The sequence below is a fragment of the Hordeum vulgare genome, chromosome 5H, assembly GCF_904849725.1.
Source record: "Hordeum vulgare subsp. vulgare chromosome 5H, MorexV3_pseudomolecules_assembly, whole genome shotgun sequence".
In the NCBI taxonomy this organism is placed as follows: Eukaryota; Viridiplantae; Streptophyta; class Magnoliopsida; order Poales; family Poaceae; genus Hordeum; species Hordeum vulgare.
In genome coordinates, this window is record NC_058522.1 from 564,572,506 (window position 1) to 564,589,183 (window position 16,678).

At 48.1% G+C, this 16,678-nt stretch overlaps 2 protein-coding genes across 2 annotated transcripts; one reads left to right on the forward strand and one right to left on the reverse strand.

Moving 5' to 3' along the window:
* Window positions 1-2,742: 2,742 nt before the first annotated feature.
* On the reverse strand, window positions 2,743-3,663 carry LOC123453065 (photosystem I reaction center subunit IV, chloroplastic). The gene is made up of 3 exons (XM_045129829.1): window positions 3,253-3,663; window positions 3,085-3,150; window positions 2,743-3,008 (listed from the first exon to the last, which is right to left on the reverse strand). The coding sequence occupies exons 1-3, from the start codon at window positions 3,520-3,522 to the stop codon at window positions 2,901-2,903; spliced, it is 444 nt and encodes a 147-aa protein (XP_044985764.1). The 5' UTR covers window positions 3,523-3,663; the 3' UTR covers window positions 2,743-2,900.
* Window positions 3,664-14,586: 10,923 nt separating this feature from the next.
* LOC123453067 (pentatricopeptide repeat-containing protein At1g59720, chloroplastic/mitochondrial) lies at window positions 14,587-16,577 on the forward strand. The gene has a single exon (XM_045129830.1). The coding sequence runs from the start codon at window positions 14,639-14,641 to the stop codon at window positions 16,265-16,267; it is 1,629 nt and encodes a 542-aa protein (XP_044985765.1). The 5' UTR covers window positions 14,587-14,638; the 3' UTR covers window positions 16,268-16,577.
* The last annotated feature ends 101 nt before the right edge of the window (window positions 16,578-16,678 follow it).

Sequence of the window (16,678 nt, forward strand, 5' to 3'; positions counted from 1 at the left end):
AATTAACCCTCCAACCCCCCCCCCCCCCTAAATTAACCCTCCAAAACCCCCAACCCCCCTAAAAAAACAGCTCCGCTAGATGCTGACGCGTGGATGCCATTTGGTCCCGGTTGGTGTGACTAACCAGGACTAAAGTTCCTCCTGCGTGGGCTCCCCGCAGCGGCCACGTGGAGATCCTTCTGTCCTGGTTGGTAAGAAAACCGGGACTAAAGGTTTTGGGCTTTAGTCCTGACCCTTTAGTCTCGGTTCCAGAACCGGGGCTAATGGGCCTCTGAAACCGAGACAAATGGGCCATTTTCTACTAGTGTGAATATGCAACTAACAAATTAGATTTAGCAACAAATAGGTTGTCTAGATATACAACTAAGTGAGCAACCTATATGATGCTAACAACAACAATAATAAGAAAGAAGTAAATACAAGTAAAGGTAAGAAATAACCACAAGTGGAACCGATGAAGATGGGGATGTGTTTCCGAAGTTCCTTCCCTTTGAGGGGAAGTACGTCTCCATTGGAGCGGTGTGGAGTCACAATGCTCCCCAAGATGCCACTAAGGCCACCGTATTCTCCTCATGCCCTCACACAATGCGAGGTGTCGTGATTCCACTAAGTGGTGCCCTTGAAGGCGGCGACCGAACCTTTACAAACAAAGTTGGGGCAATCTCCATAACTTAATTGGAGGCTCCCAACAAGACCACAAAGCTTCACCACAATGGAATATGGCTTCAAGGTGACCTCTTTCATCTAGGGTGCTCAAACACCCAAGAGTAACAATATCCACGAGAGATTAATGGGGGGGACAACTTTTCTCTTGGTGGAAGTGTCGGGGGAGACCTTCTCCTCCAAACCCTAGAAAATCAACAAGAGTTGATGGCTATGGAGGGAGATCGAGCAAGTTTGTGCTTTTGGAGCAAAAATGGAGCTTGAGAGGAAGGTGTGAGGTCTCCTCGGGGAAGAAGGCCCCTATTTATAATGGGGGGATCTGGCCGTTACTAGACCCTACTGGCCCAGCTAAGCGGTAGTATTGTGCACTAGGGCGATACTTCCGCTGGGGCGGTACTACCGTCCTGTAGGAGCGGTACTTCCGCTCAGCCTGGTCGTGGAGAGGTAAGATACCAGAGAAAAATACTAAGCGGAAGTGGGCACGACAGAAGGTGAGGCAGTACCGCTGGAGCGGTACTACCGCTCCCCCTGGGCGGTACTTCCGCCCAAACAAATAAAAACGCCCCCCCCCCCGACACCAGAGAAATAAAACAAGCGGCAGAGAGCCCGACTCTAGTGGGCGGCAGTACCGCTAGAGCGGTACTACCGCTTCTACAATTTCCTCCGCACTAATTCACGGCATCTCCTTTGCTCCGGAAAAGGGATGGGGAGCAAGAATGAGAGATAGTGTTCCACCCAAGTTTTCCAAACGCGGATCCCCTCTTGATAGTACGGGATTATCTATGACTCGAGTCCACCAACCCTAAATCAATAGCTAAGCATTGTCTTCACTTTCACTTACTGAGGGGAATATAAGCGTCTTGTGCCACCACGATTAGTCCGCTAAGGGTATCGTCATCAACCACCGAAATTACTTAGGAGAAATTGTGCTTTTACACTAGGGTTTCCCCCGGTATGCATAAGACAGTGTGGAAGGGGTATACCCGACACCCCTTAAGGAGGAACGGCGGCGCCCGCAGACGTCACCGCGTTGGTGGCGGACGAGCCGCCAGGGGATTTCTCCCGACCCAAACAACCAGCACCACCCCAAACTCCCCGTCGAACTCCACCCAGCTAGCCGCCCACCAGCATGCGCCACCACGATCTTGGAACCATCTTCATCATTGCTCAGAGATCACCGACATGAGGCCAAGCGAAAGAAGAAGGGACATCAGAGTTGGGGGAAACAACCACGCAACCGGAAAGGGGGGGACTGCCTCCACTGCCACTGCGACAACCGTCCGGATGCGTCAATAGGGACAAACCAGGCCCCTAGTGTCCCGGCCGGGCCCAAACGGTCCCGCGAAGCCCCCGTCCACACGCTGCAGCATGCGGGCAGACCGCACCGCCGCCACCCAAGACCGTTAACACCCGACCTCCGCCGCTAGTGAGCGCCACCGCCGCGCACAGGACAACCGGCCCGCGCCAACTCAGATGGGGCCCAAAGGGGCCCAGGTATGGGCCGGGCGGGCGCCGCCGGCCATGGCCGCACCAACATCGCCCCGCAGACAACGCCTGCGCCGCCGAGTCGAAGAGCCCTCAGCCAGACTGCGCCGAGCGCAGCTGCCCTAGGAGCACCGCCATCGGGAGGAGAGAGCCCCGCCTCCGCCTCCAAGCGCGCGGGGAAGAGAAATCCGCCGCCGCCGGTGCCACCCGGGCAAGAGGCCGCCGGCGGCGAAGGGGGAGGGAGGAGGGAGGCCGACTGAGGTGAGGAGACGGGGTGGCCGGTGGGGGGGTGCCGTTCTCATTTTCACTGCAGGATAATTGATCGAGAGGTTCAAATTTTCTAAAGAAACTATGTGGTATTTTTCCCATTGTTTCCTACAACCCCAAAAAATCCACCTTTTTGCCAGATTCTCTAGAATTCCATATGAGACCTTTCGTTTCAAAGAATTTGAACAACAATGTCCGTTCTCGACTAAAAAGAAATCAGTAATCGAGTGGATATGTCTTTTGTGAACGTTGTTGCACTGTGCATGCTGTATTGCTCTGTTGCCATTCGGTAACATGAACAACCGATCTTTTGTACAAAAATGATCATTTTAAGCAAGAGGAGATTATTAGGTCCATGAGGAAGCAGGCAAATACATATAATCGCAGAGGTATTACACATAAGATTTGTGAGGCTAACATTCACATCGCCACTTGACGAGCTACTGATACAAACATTGGATTGGGCACGCGGCAGCCTCGATCGTTCAAGCAGCAACCTCCTTGATCTCGTCCAGGGCGTAGTTGTTGGTCGACACGCCGGCGTAGTTCACCTTGGCGAAACGCACCACCACCGGGTAACGGGTGTTGGGATCCTACACGCGCACCATTCATCATTGATCATCGAATTCGCTCACAGAAGCATTCCATTGCAACAAGATCGTTGGTTACCTGATCAACCGTGACGACGGATCCAGTCCCGTTGTACCAGTAGGACTCCCTCCTCAGAATCTTCACCTGATCGTTTCATTTCATGCAAGAGCTAGCTGAGCCACGATTGCCCTAGCCGGTCCACACAAAGAAGCTCAACAAATTAAGGAGTGTAGTGTACTGACGTACCTTGGTGCCCCTCTTGGGTCCCCTCGGCGGCGGCTTGGCTTTGGCGGGCTCTTTGGTGGCCACGGCGGCTTCCGGTTTCTCGTCCGCCGCCGGTGCTGGTTCCGCCGGCGCGGCGGCAGTCGGCTCCTCGGCCCGGGCCACGAGCTTCAAGCCGAGCCGGTTGGACGGGAGGAAGCTGACACGGCTGCTCACGCCGCCGTTGGCGCCGCTGGGGATGCCCGCCGCCAGCATGAATCTGGAGGTGGCCGACGCCATGTTGGTGCTCGCCATCGGGACGGCAGCAGGTGCTGTTTGTGGGTGCTAGCTAGCTCGCTCCTTCCTTGTGGTCGTGTGGCTCCGGCCGGCAAAAGTATGTAAGTCGATGGCGAGGTCGGTGTAAGGCGAAATAGCCTTGGTCGGGATGGCGAGCGGAGATAGGCGGATTATCTATCTCCAGCCAAGTGGGTGATTTGTGCCAGCCACTGCGGTGCCGCCGCATGGCATATCTTATCCTCCCATGTGGATAACCTCCCATCCATGCGATGGACTTGCTTGCTCGCCCACATACACAGATTGCAATCTTGTCTTGGTTTATTTCGGCCATCGTTGGTTTCCAGCCGAGTTTTCTACAGTTAATTGTGTAGGTTCCTTGAAAACACACTTCTACATAAATTAGGTAAAAGACACCATGTCTACATTATTATTATTATTTTGCGTAAACTTCTAATAGGTGGATTAGAGTGTTTTGAGTATGCTTTCTACCAGTAGACCTCGCTAGTCAAGAGCTGACTTGGCAAAAAAAAAAAAAAACCGACCACATGGACGATTTTTTTAACCAAAAAGATCATGATATATTATAAATCGTTCATCACAAGTGTAAAACACCTGAAAATATAATGAAAATTACACTGAAGAACGCAAGCCGTCAACTTGTCGTTGTCACCGCTCCCCTATCGGAGGCAGCTTGACCTTGTCGATGACAACCGAAAAGTCTTCGTGCATGTGCCCCTAAGGGTTAGCACCCTAGCGCTGCAACCATCGTCATTGAACTCTTTAATATATTTGATTTCAAGCAACTGACCCCAAATCTTGTCATCACACTCGCATAACGAGAAACCCGGACCTCGTCGCCTCAAGGAGGCAACAAGAACCTACGCAAGAGCTTCGTCGTCTACATCAAGATGGACGAACTCGAGGAGGATCGGAGTTGGGAAGATAAACTCGAAGAAGAAGCGCAACCATCCGCCTGAGCGTCGCATCTGCGATGACCAAAAACCCTAACCTAAACTACTAGCTAGAACTAAGGCAGCAGGATTCCCCTCCCTATCATCGGCCACCAGAGCAGCAGTCGGAGGGGAGGCGAATTCACGGGCTGACCGATGAAGTTGTTGGAAATATGCCCTAGAGGCAATGATAAAATAGTTATTATTATATTTCCTGTTTCAAGATAATCGTTTATTATCCATGCTATAATTGTATTGAATGAAAGCATAGATACATGTGTGGATATATAGACAAAACAATGTCCCTAGTAAGCCTCTAGTTGACTAGCCAGTTGATCAAGGATGGTTAAGGTTTTCTAAACATATGCAAGTGTTGTCACTTGATGACTGGATCACATCATTAGGAGAATGATGTGATGGACAAACCCCAAACTATAAACGTAGCATGTGATCGTGTCATTTTGTTGCTATTGTTTCTGCGTGTCAAGTATTCATTCCTACGACCATGAGGTCATGTAACTCACTGACATCGGAGGAATACCTTGTGTGTATCAAACGTCGCAACGTTACTGGATGACTATAAAGGTGCTCTACAGGTATCTCTGAAGGTGTCCGTTGAGTTAGCATGGATCAAGACTGGGATTTGTCACTCCGTGTGACGGAGAGGTATCTCGGGGCCCACTCGGTAATACAACATCACATATAAGCCCTGCAAGCAATATGGCTAACGCGTTAGTCACGGGATCTTGTATTACGGAACGAGTAAAGAGACTTGCCGGTAACGAGATTGAAATAGGTATAGGGATACCGACGATCAAATCTCGGGCAAGTAACATATCGAAGGACAAAGGGAATGATATACGGGATTATATGAATCCTTAGCACAGAGGTTCAACCGATAAGATCTTCGTAGAATATGTAGGATCCAATATGGACATCCAGGTCCCGCTATTGGATATTGACCGGGGAGTGTCTCGGGTCATGTCTGCATAGTTCTCGAACCCGCAGGGTCTACACACTGTTCGGTGAAGTTTCGGTATAATTGAGTTATAGGTGTTGGTGACCGAAGGTTGTTCAGAGTCCCGGATGAGATCACGGACGTCACGAGGGTTTTCGGAATGGTCCGGAAACGAAGATTGATATATAGGATTGTTTCATTTGGCCTCCGGAAAGATTTCGGGCATTACCGGCAATGTACCGGGAGTGACGAATGGGTTCCGGGTTTTTACCGGGAGGGGCCCACCCACCCGAGAGTGAACCTAATAGCCCAAGGGTGGCGCACCAGCCCTTAGTGGGCTGGTGAGGCCAGCCGAAGTGGGCTATGTTGGCTAGAAGGAAAAATCAAAGGAAAAAAAGAGGGAGGTGGGAAGGAAGGAGGGGACTCCTCCTTCCCCAAACCGAATTGGAGTTGGAGTCTCCTCCTCCTCCTCTCGGCCGGCGCCCTAGGGGCTCCCTTGAGACCAAAGGCTAGCCCCTCCCCTCCTCCTATATATACTAGAGGTTTTAGGGTTTTTGTGACACAACTTTGCCACGTGCAACCCTAAACCTCTACTTCGTAGTTCTTCCTCTAGATCGGTTTTCTGCGGAGCTCGGGCGGAGCCCTGCAGGAATAGACCATTACCATCATCGGCGCGCCGTCATGCTACCGGAGAACTCATCTACTTCCCCCGTCTCTCTTGCTGGATCAAGAAGGCGGAGATCGTCATCGAGTTGTACGTGTGCTGAACGCGGAGGTGTCGTCCGTTCGGCGCTAGATCGGAACGGATCATGGGACGAATGTGATTTGAATCACGAAGCTGTACCACTACATAAACCGCGTTTCTTAAGGCTTCCTGCTTAGCGATCTACAAGGGTATGTAGATCCGACCTCCCTCTCGTAGATGAACATCACCATGATAGGTCTTCGTGTGCGTAGGAAATTTTTTGTTTCCCATGCAACGTTCCCTTACAGTGGCATCATGAGCTAGGTTCATGCGTAGATGATATCTCGAGTAGAACACAAAAGAGTTTGTGGGCGTTGATGTTCAATTTGCTGCCCTCCTTAGTCTTTTCTTGATTCGGCGGTATTGTTGGATTGAAGCGGCCCAGACCAACATTACTCGTATGCTTACGAGAGACCGGTTTCATCAACTAACATGCAACTTGTTGCATAAAGATGACTGGTGGGTGCCTGTTTCTTTAACTTTAGTTGAATCGGATTTGACCGAGGCGGTCCTTGGAGAATGTTAAATAGCAACTTGCACATCACCATTGTGGTTTTGCGTAAGTAAGATGTGATCATACTAGATACCCGTAGCAGGAATTGCGGAATAGAAGGCTGGCGAAGGATGATGTGACGATGCGCGTGGGAAATGGTTCCAAGGTTGATGCAATCGTCGTCGGCACAGTCTCACTTCAGTTACCATCATGATTAGTTATGAACTTAAATAATTGTTATTTAGTGCCTGCGCTAAGCATGAACATTATATATGGATCTTGTTTATTGCGAGACGGATACTTATTTAATTCTGAGCATAATGGTTGTTCTATTTTTATGAGTAATATCTTTTATGGTCATGCACCCAATGTGAGGGGTTTGTTCATATTGAATCTTGATTGTGATGACACACATATACATAACATTGAGACCAAAAGATATAGAGTTAACAATGACAGCGCCACCTTTTTGTGGCACTGCCGCTTACGTCATATTGGTGTAAAGCGCATGAAGAAACTCCATGCTGATGGGTTTTTGGAGTCACTTGATTTCGAATCACTTGACACGTGTGAACCATGTCTCATGGGCAAGATGACTAAGACTCCGTTCTCCGAAACAATGGAGCGTGCAAGTGACTTGTTGGATATCCTACATATTGATGTGTGCGGTCCAATGAGTGTGGAGGCGCGCGGTGGATATCGTTATTTTCTCACCTTCACTGATGATTTGAGTAGGTATGGATATATCTACTTGATGAAGTACAAGTTTGAAACGTTTGAAAACTTCAAGCAATTTCAGAGTGAAGTTGAAAATCATCCTAACAAGAAGATCAAGTTCCTACGATCTGATCACGGAGGCGAATATCTGAGTTTCGAGTTTGGTGCTCACTTAAGACAATGTGGAATCGTTTCACAGTTGACACCGCCTGGAACACCACAGCATAATGGTGTGTCCGAACATCGTATTACTTTGTTAGATATAGTGCGATCTATGATGTCATCTCTTACCGATTTGCCATTATCATTTTAGGGTTATGCATTAGAGACAGTTGCATTCACTTTAAATAGGGCACCACCAAAATCCATTGAGACGACACCGTATGAGCTATGGTATGGCAAGAGGCCAAAGTTGTCGTTTCTTAAAGTTTGAGGATGTGATGCTTATGTTAAAAAGCTTCAGCCTGAAAAGCTGGAACCCAAAGCGGAAAAGTGCGTCTTCATAGGTTACCCAAAAGAGACAGTTGGGTACACCTTCTATCTCAGATCCGAGGGCAAAGTGTTTGTTGCTAAGAACGGAGCTTTTTTTAGAAGGAGTTTCTCTCGAAAAAATTGAGTGGGAGGAAGATAGAACTTGATGAGGTTGTGGAACCTCTGCTCCCTCTAGATGGTGGCGCGGGGCAGAGGGAAATCTCTGTCGAGGCAACACAGGTTGAGGAGGAAGCCAATGATGGTGATCATGAGGCTTCGGATCAAGTTACTATCGGACCTCGCAGGTCGACAAGATCACGTACTACTCCTGAGTGGTACGAAAATCATATCTTATCTATCATGTTATTAGACAACAATGAGCTTGCGGATTATGAAGAAGCAATGGTGGGCCCGGATTCCAACAAATGGTTAGAGGCCATGAAGTCTGAGATAGGATCTATGTATGAAAACAAAGTGTGGACTTTGGTAGTATTACCTGAAGGTCGTAAGGCTATTTAGAACAAATGGATCTTTAAGAATAAGACGGACGCGGATGATAATGTGACCGTTTCTAAAGCTCGACTTGTGGCAAAGGGTTTTTCACAAGTTTAAGGAGTTGACTACGATGAGACATTCTCACCGGTAGCGATGCTTAAGTCCATCCGAATCATGTTAGCAATAGTTGCATTTTTCGATGATGAAATCTGGCAGATGGATGTCAAAACGGCGTTCCTTAATGGCTTTCTTAAGGAAGAGTTGTATATGATGCAACCCGAAGGTTTTGTCGATCCAAAGAATGCTAACAAAGTATGCAAGCTCCAGTGATCCATTTATGGACTGGTGCAAGCATCTCGGAGTTGGAATAAGCGCTTTGATGAGGTGATCAAGGCATTTGGGTTTATACAAGTTGTTGGAGAATCTTGTATTTACAAGAAAGTGAGTGGGAGCAGCGGAGCATCCGCCTCCAGAGGCTTTGATGAGGTCTAAATTATTGAAAGGTTCAAGTAATTTCAGAGTAGTGAAGTTCAAGATCATCGTGACAAGAGGATAAAATGTCTATGATATGATCGTACAGATGAATATCTGAGTTGCGAGTTTGGTACACAATTAAGATAGTGTGGAAAACGTTTCACAACTAATGCCACCTGGAACACTCTAGTGTGATGGTGTGTCCGAACTTCATAGCCGCGCCCTATTGGATATGGTGCATACTATGATGTCTCTTATCGAATTACCACTATAGTTTTTGGGTTAGGCATTAGAGACAACTGCATTCACTTTAAATAGGGCACCACGTAATTTCATTGAGATGACACCGTATGAACTATGGTTTGGAGAAACCTAAGTTGTCGTTTCTTAAAAGCTTGGGGCTGCAACTATTATGTGAAAAAGTTTCAGTCTGATAAGCTTGAACCCAAAGCGGATAAATGCATCTTCATAGGATACCCAAAACAGTTGGGTATATCTCCTATCTCATATCCGGAAGCAAAGTGTTTGTTTCTAGAAACGGGTCCTTACTCGAGAAAAGGGTTCTCTCGAAAGGATTGAGTGGGAGGATGGTGCAAACTTGATGAGGTTATTGAACCGTCACTTCAACCAGTGTGTAGCAGGGCGCGGGAAGTTATTCCTGTGGCGCCTACACCAATTGAAGTGGAAGCTGATGATAGTGATCATGAAGCTTTGGATCAAGTTACTACAAACCTCGTAGGTCGACAAGGTCATGTACTGCTCCAGAGTGGTAGGGTAACCCTGTCTTGGAGGTCATGTTGTTGGAAAACAATGAACCTACGAGCTATGGAGAAGCGATGGTGGGCCCGGATTCGACAAATGGGTGGAGGCCATGAAATACGAGAGAGGATCCATGTATGAAAACAAAGTGTAGACTTTGTAAGAACTACTTGATGGTCGTAAGACTGTTAAGTACAGATGGATCTTTAAAAAGAAATACAAACGATGATGGTGAAAGGTCACCATTAAGAAAGCTCGACTTGTCGCAAAGATGTTTCCGACAAGTTCAAAGAGTTGACTATGATGAGACTTTTTTACTCGTAGCGATGCTAAAAGTCTGTTGGAATTATGTTAGCAGTTGCTGCATTATTTATGAAATCTTGCAGATAGGATGTCAAAACATTGTTTCCTCGACGGTTTCCTTGAGGAAAGGTCATATATGATACAACCAGAGGGTTTTGTCAATCCTAAGGATGCTAACAAGTATGCAAGCTCCAGCGATCCTTCTATGGACTGGAGCAAGCATCTCGGAGTTGGAATATATGCTTTGATAAGATGATCATAGTTTTTGGTTTATACAAAGTTTATGAGAAACTTGTATTTCCAAAGAAGTGAGTGGGAGCACTGTAGATTTTCTGATAAGTTGATCGAAGAAAGACGTGATCGAAGCCCGGAACTGTATGGTTGTTAGATTCATTACAATCACATAGTGATGTGAACTAGATTATTGACTCTAGTGCAAGTGGGAGACTATTGGAAATATGCCCTAGAGTCAATAATAAATTGGTTATTATTATATTTCCTTGTTCATGATAATAGTTTATTATCCATGCTAGAATTGTATTAATTGGAAACTCAAATACATGTCTGGATACATAGACAACACACTGTCCCTAGTGAGCCTCTAGTTGACTAGCTCGTTGATCAAAGATGGTCAAGGTTTCTTAGCCATAGACAAGTGTTGTCACGTGATAATGGGATCACATCATTAGGAGAATGATGTGATGGTCAAGACCCAAACTATGAACGTAGCATATGATCGTGTGAGTTTATTGCTACTATTTTCTGCATGTCAATGTATATGTTCCTATGACCATGAGATCATGCAACTCTGAGACACCGGAGGAATACCTTGTATGTATCAAACATCGCAACGTAACTGGGTGACTATAAAGGGGCTCTATAGGTATCTCCGAAGGTGTCTGTTGGGTTGGCATGGATTAAGACTAGGGTTTGTCACTCCGTGTGACGGAGAGGTATCTCGGGGCCCACTCGGTAATACAACATCACAACAATCCTTGCAAGCAATGTGACTAAGGAGTTAGTTACTTGATCTTGTATTACGGAACGAGTAAAGAGACTTGTCGGTAACGAGATTGAACCAGGTATTGAGATACCGTCGATCGAATCTCGGGCAAGTAACATACCGAAGGACAAAGGGAACAACATACGGGATTAACTGAATCCTTGACATAGAGGTTCAACCGATAGAGATCTTCGTAGAATATGTAGGAGCCAATATGAACATCCAGGTCCCTCTATTGGTTATTGACCGAGGAGTGCCTCAGGTCATGTCTGCATAGTTCTCGAACCCGTAGGGTCTGCACACTTAAGGTTCGGTGACGTTTCGGTATAGCTGAGTTATAGGTGTTGGTGATCGAAGGTTGTTCGGAGTCCCGGATGAGATCATGGACATCACGAGGAGCTCCGAAATGGTTCAGAGGTAAAGATTGATATATAGGAAGTCCTGTTTTGGTCACCGGAAAAATTTCGGGTACTTTGGTAGTGTACCGGGAGTGCCGAGAGGGTACCGGGGACCATCGGGATGGATGTCACGCCCCGAGGGGCCTCATGGGCTGTGGGAGGAGACAAACCATCCCCTAGTGGGCTGGACTAAGCCCCCACTAAGGCCCATGAGGTTTGAGAAGGAAAAAACCCAAAGGTGGAAGAGGAGGAAAGGGTTTCCAAGTGGAGAGGAGGAATCCTACTCCTAGTAGGATTGGAGTATGACTCCTCCACCTCCAATTTCGGCAAAACCTTGAGGGTTTGAGGCTGCCTCCTCCCCTCCCTCCCTCCCTCCTATATATACTAGAGTATTTAGAGGCAACCCTAACCCTAATTGCCACGTGCTCCCTCTACTTCTCTCTAGATTTGTTTCTCCTCTAGTCTAGTTCGGCGGTGCTTAGGCAAAGCCCTTCTGGATTAGTTCACCACCACCACCACCACGCCACCGTGCTGGAGAACTCATCTACCTCTCCGCCCCTCTTGCTGGATCAAGAAGGCGGGGAATCGTCATCGAGCTGTACGTGTGCTGAACGCGAAGGTGTCGTTCGTTCGACACTAGATCAGGATGGATCGTGATGAGATTGTGGGACGGGCCGTGATTTGGATCACGAAGATGTTCCACTACATCAACCGCGTTATATACGCTTCAGCTTAGCAATCTACAAGGGTATGTAGATTCACTCTCCCCCTCATAGATGATCATCACCATGGATAGGTATTGCGTGTGCGTAGAATTTTTTTTGTTTCCCATGCAACGTTCTCCGACACGATGTCGATTCAACACTACATGTCGGGGGGGGGGGGGGTGAACCCTTGAAGTTGATAGCATGCTTCTCCACATGTTATGTTTCTTCAAGAAACACATTCATTAACGTAGTGCTTTGGCGAGTCAACGATTAGTACGTACACAAAATTAGAAAAGTTCTCTTGGTCCCCAACTTAGACTAGTGAGACTGTCAACCTCACTAGCTTCGCTAGTTATAATAAATAACGTATTGTGGGGTTGGAAATCACTTTTGTAAAGAGTGAAAGTAAAATTTGATACTGTAAAGGAACATAAAATAAAGTGATTGGGTTGTATTTATGGGAATTAAGGACGAAGATATATACCTTCACTAGCGACATCTCCATAAAAACATTGTTGATGTGACATATTACAGTTGTGTATCGATTAAATTGCAGTGTTTATGATTCAATCATACATGACATGATTGCATATAGGCATTACATACTTGTATCCATGGACCATTATACAACTACACCTATAGCTAATACTCCACCCCAAGACCGTTAACCAACATGCATCTTATAAAGTGTTAAGTAAAATAGATGAAAAACTCTGGGGTTAGGCAAATGTGCAGGTATTCTTGATCTGGCTGCTTTGCACTAAGCTAGGTGTCATAATATTGATATGGTATTCTCCTTATTTACAATTCACCACTGAGACTATTAGGAAACTATCTTTTTTCCTTAGTGGCAATAACACACTACAATCCTTGTTTTCCCTTTTTGTCACTTCGAGAGATTACTTGCAAAGTTAACCCAACAACATACACCAACCCCTCTTGGAGACTATACATCTAATCATGATTAGTGAAAGCCTAATAGATCGAAGATCACATACATCTGTAAATCATGTAGAAATGGACCAAAAGAAACCAATATAAATCCATGTATAATGAATCATAAAGTGATAGTTTATCACGCCGGCACAAACACATCGGGAATTACATCAAATTGATCACGATCATGTAGGAAACCTCATCTGATCCTTGTATTGAGGAACAAGGGAGAGACGATGCCAATAGTTACTGGTATGGACCCATATACCAAGGAGGTCTACTTACACATGGGCATCGGAGCGACGAGGTCGATGAATATAAATCTGACAGTGAATTACCCCTCCAACAGAGTACCCGAAAAGGCCTCCAAATTGAATTGATTCGAAACACGTGATGACGGTGATAAAATTAATCTTTAAATCTTTCTGGGTTTTTGACATGATATAAAGTCAAAGCGACTGAGAGGCGGCCGAGGCATGTCCTAGTGGGCCCACATGCACCTACGATGTGGCCTAGGGACAGTCCTTGTGGGTCCCATGGGCCACCCCTCTGCTGCTTATTGCACCCTCTAGTGTCTCTTGATGTTCAATCTTTTGGTTGTATTTTTACTTTATTTTTTGGTACGCGAGAAATATTGTTTCAGCAAAATCCAGAAACGAGCAAAAAAAAACAAACTGGCGGTAGGCAATGAATTAATAGGTTAGTCCAACAAAATGTATACAATTTTGTCAAGATGGTGTAACAACTACTCCTACAAAGAATGTTGGAGTACCCGCCTTTGAGGGCGAAGAGGGCCTCTGCAACGGGTGTTGGTGATGCGTCGCAGGGACCTCTTGGGGCTCTCCACGTCGTCCCATACCGTCATCTCTTTTGTTGTTGCGTGTATCCTTCATCTACACTCCACTTTCGGCAATGATCATCCTCCTTTGGAGATAATTTCATTAGTGGCACTCTTCTATATCAGGTCACTTCACACCCATTGCATCATCAACCCCTTGGTCTATGACCACCCTTCTCGTCGTGACATAGCGCTTCCCCTTCATGCGTGCGTCAAAATCTCTCCCATCCTCACTTCTTTATGTTATTGACAATCACCATTCTTTCGTTGAGTGGTCGTGGTTCGGGGTGTGTAATGGTACCATTCCTGGGTGTGACCAATAGCGGCCTACCCCTATCGACAGTTTCGATGCTTTCATGGTGGAGCTCTCCAGTATTGTACCATGTAGTTTGCTTCTCTCCTCTCTCTTGACATGGAGTGCTACCTTAACAACCTCTTGGTGTTGCCTAGTGATGTCCTTAATGTATTATGTCATTAATCTTTTAGTGATCTTTGTGTGTGTTTTATTGTTTTGGACTTGTGAAGGTTTTCGATCTGGTTTCGTACGTTGATCGGATCACGATTCTCGATCTGCTTTCTTTCTTCATATGAACTGAATCACAATTTTCAAACTTGTTTCCCCGTATAAACCTACTCCATTTCTTTGAACAAATATCGATATGCATTGTTGGCATATTAAAAAATACTCCCCCCGTCCCACAACATAATAACGTTTTTAGCACTAAGTGTGTCACTCAAAAAAATCACAAGAGTTTTTTTTAAAGAAAAGAAGAAGAAAGCCAACCGGCGCGCGCAGCCGTCCACACAAACCACCACCATATCCTCCACACCAGCCTCCCGCCGTCGCGCGCCATGCCCGACTCGGCCTCGCCGCCGCAGCGCCAACGATGGCCCCCTCCCTCGCCGCCACGCCGCTCCCCGCCACCTCCTCTCACCCCAGCTCATCCTCCTCCGTCCAGCTCCTCCGCTCGCTCGCGCGCTCCCGCCGTGCGGACCACGCCCACCGCGCGCTCCTCCTCTTCCGCTCCCTCCACGCCTCCCCCTCCCCGCCGCCCCCGCACTTCTCCCTCCCGGCCGCGCTCTCCGCCGCTTCCTTTCTCTCCGCGCTCCCCGAGGGCCGCCAGCTCCACGCGCTAGCGGCCAAGCTCGCGCTCGCCCCGGCCCACACCGTCGTCGCCAACTCCCTCCTCCACCTCTACGCCTCCTGCGGCCTCCCCGACGCCGCGCTCGCGCTCTTCCGCTGCATCCCCGCCAAGTCCCTCGTCTCCTGGAACACCGCCGTCGACGCGCTCGCCAGCAACGCCGACCACCTCGGCGCGCTCGACCTCTTCAGGGAGATGCAGCGGGACACGGGCCTCGCGCCCGACGCCTACACCCTGCAGAGCGTCCTCGGCGCGTGCGCCGGGGCCGGCGCGCTCTCGCTCGGGGTCTACGCGCACGCGCTGCTGCTGCGCGAGCTCGGGGGCCACGGCGACGTGTCCCGCGACGTGCTCATCAACAACTCGCTCGTCGACCTTTACGGCAAGTGCGGGGCCGTCGAGCTCGCGCGGCAGGTGTTCGACCGGATGCCCGAGCGGGACGTCACGTCGTGGAACGTGGCGATCCTCACGCTCGCCAACCACGGATGCGTGCGCGAGTCCGTGGAGCTGTTTGATCGGATGACGCGGGTGGAGAATGTTGTGCCCAACGCAATCACCTTCGTCGCGGTTCTTAGCGCGTGCAACCATGGCGGGATGGTGGAGGAAGGCAGAAGATACTTCGACATGATGGTGGGCGAGTACAGGATCAGGCCGAGGATCGAGCACTACGGGTGCATGGTGGACATATTGGCACGAGCTGGCTTCATCGAAGAGGCTCTGGATGTTGTGTCCGGCATGAACTGCCGGCCTGATGCCATCATCTGGAGGAGCCTACTAGACGCATGCTGCAGGCAGAATGCCCGCTTAGAGCTTAGCGAGGCCATGGCCAAGCTGGCACTTGATGTTCCGGATGATGCTGTCAGCGGTGTCTACGTCCTGCTCTCGAGGGTCTACGCATTCGCACAGAAGTGGAACGATGTGGGCATGGTCCGGCGGTTGATGAGCGACGAGGGTCTCAAAAAGGAGCCAGGGTTCAGCTCCATTGAAATGGATGGTTTGGTTCATCAGTTTGTCGCAGGCGACACGTCACACCCCCAGTCGGAGGAGATATACGCGAAGCTGGACGAGATCGGACAGAGGCTTGCGTCCTCTGGATACAAGCCAGACTTGTCAGAGGCTCGCATGGTTGCTGGCATGGACCATACCAAGGGTGCCGCCCTCCGTTTGCACAGCGAGCGGCTAGCCATATCGTTTGGTTTGCTCAAGGGGACAGCTGGTGCGCCTATTCGGATCCTGAAGAACCTTAGGGTGTGCAAAGACTGCCATACTATCAGCAAGCTCATAACAGGGCTCTATGGTGTTGAGATCATTGTTAGGGACCGGATTCGGTTTCACCATTTCAAGGATGGAGCATGTTCCTGCAAAGACTACTGGTGATACTTGAGCCAAAGAGACTGCACTGCTGACGTTTTGTTGAGAGTGCCCTAGCAAAACATATAATGCATCTCTGCAGGTGTTCAAGACACGAAATGAACTAGGGGGTGTACCGAAGCATGTCTCTTCTTCATTATTTTAGTTGTCCAGATCGAAATTAGCTGATTGGTCAGATAAACAGGATGTTATTAGATACATGTTCGACTTCTGAGTTTTCACTTTCACTCAAACACTATAAGGTAGATACTGTAATGACAGTTACATTGACCTCACGAGAAATATGAGGCTGGCCAGCCCGTTGCTTCTGCACGAATTGAATTTGAGTAATTCTTAAGCATACTTGTGTTGAACTGAAGTTCCCACTCCATATATCTTAGGGACACAAAGTCGAATTTATCAGAGAAATGAATTATC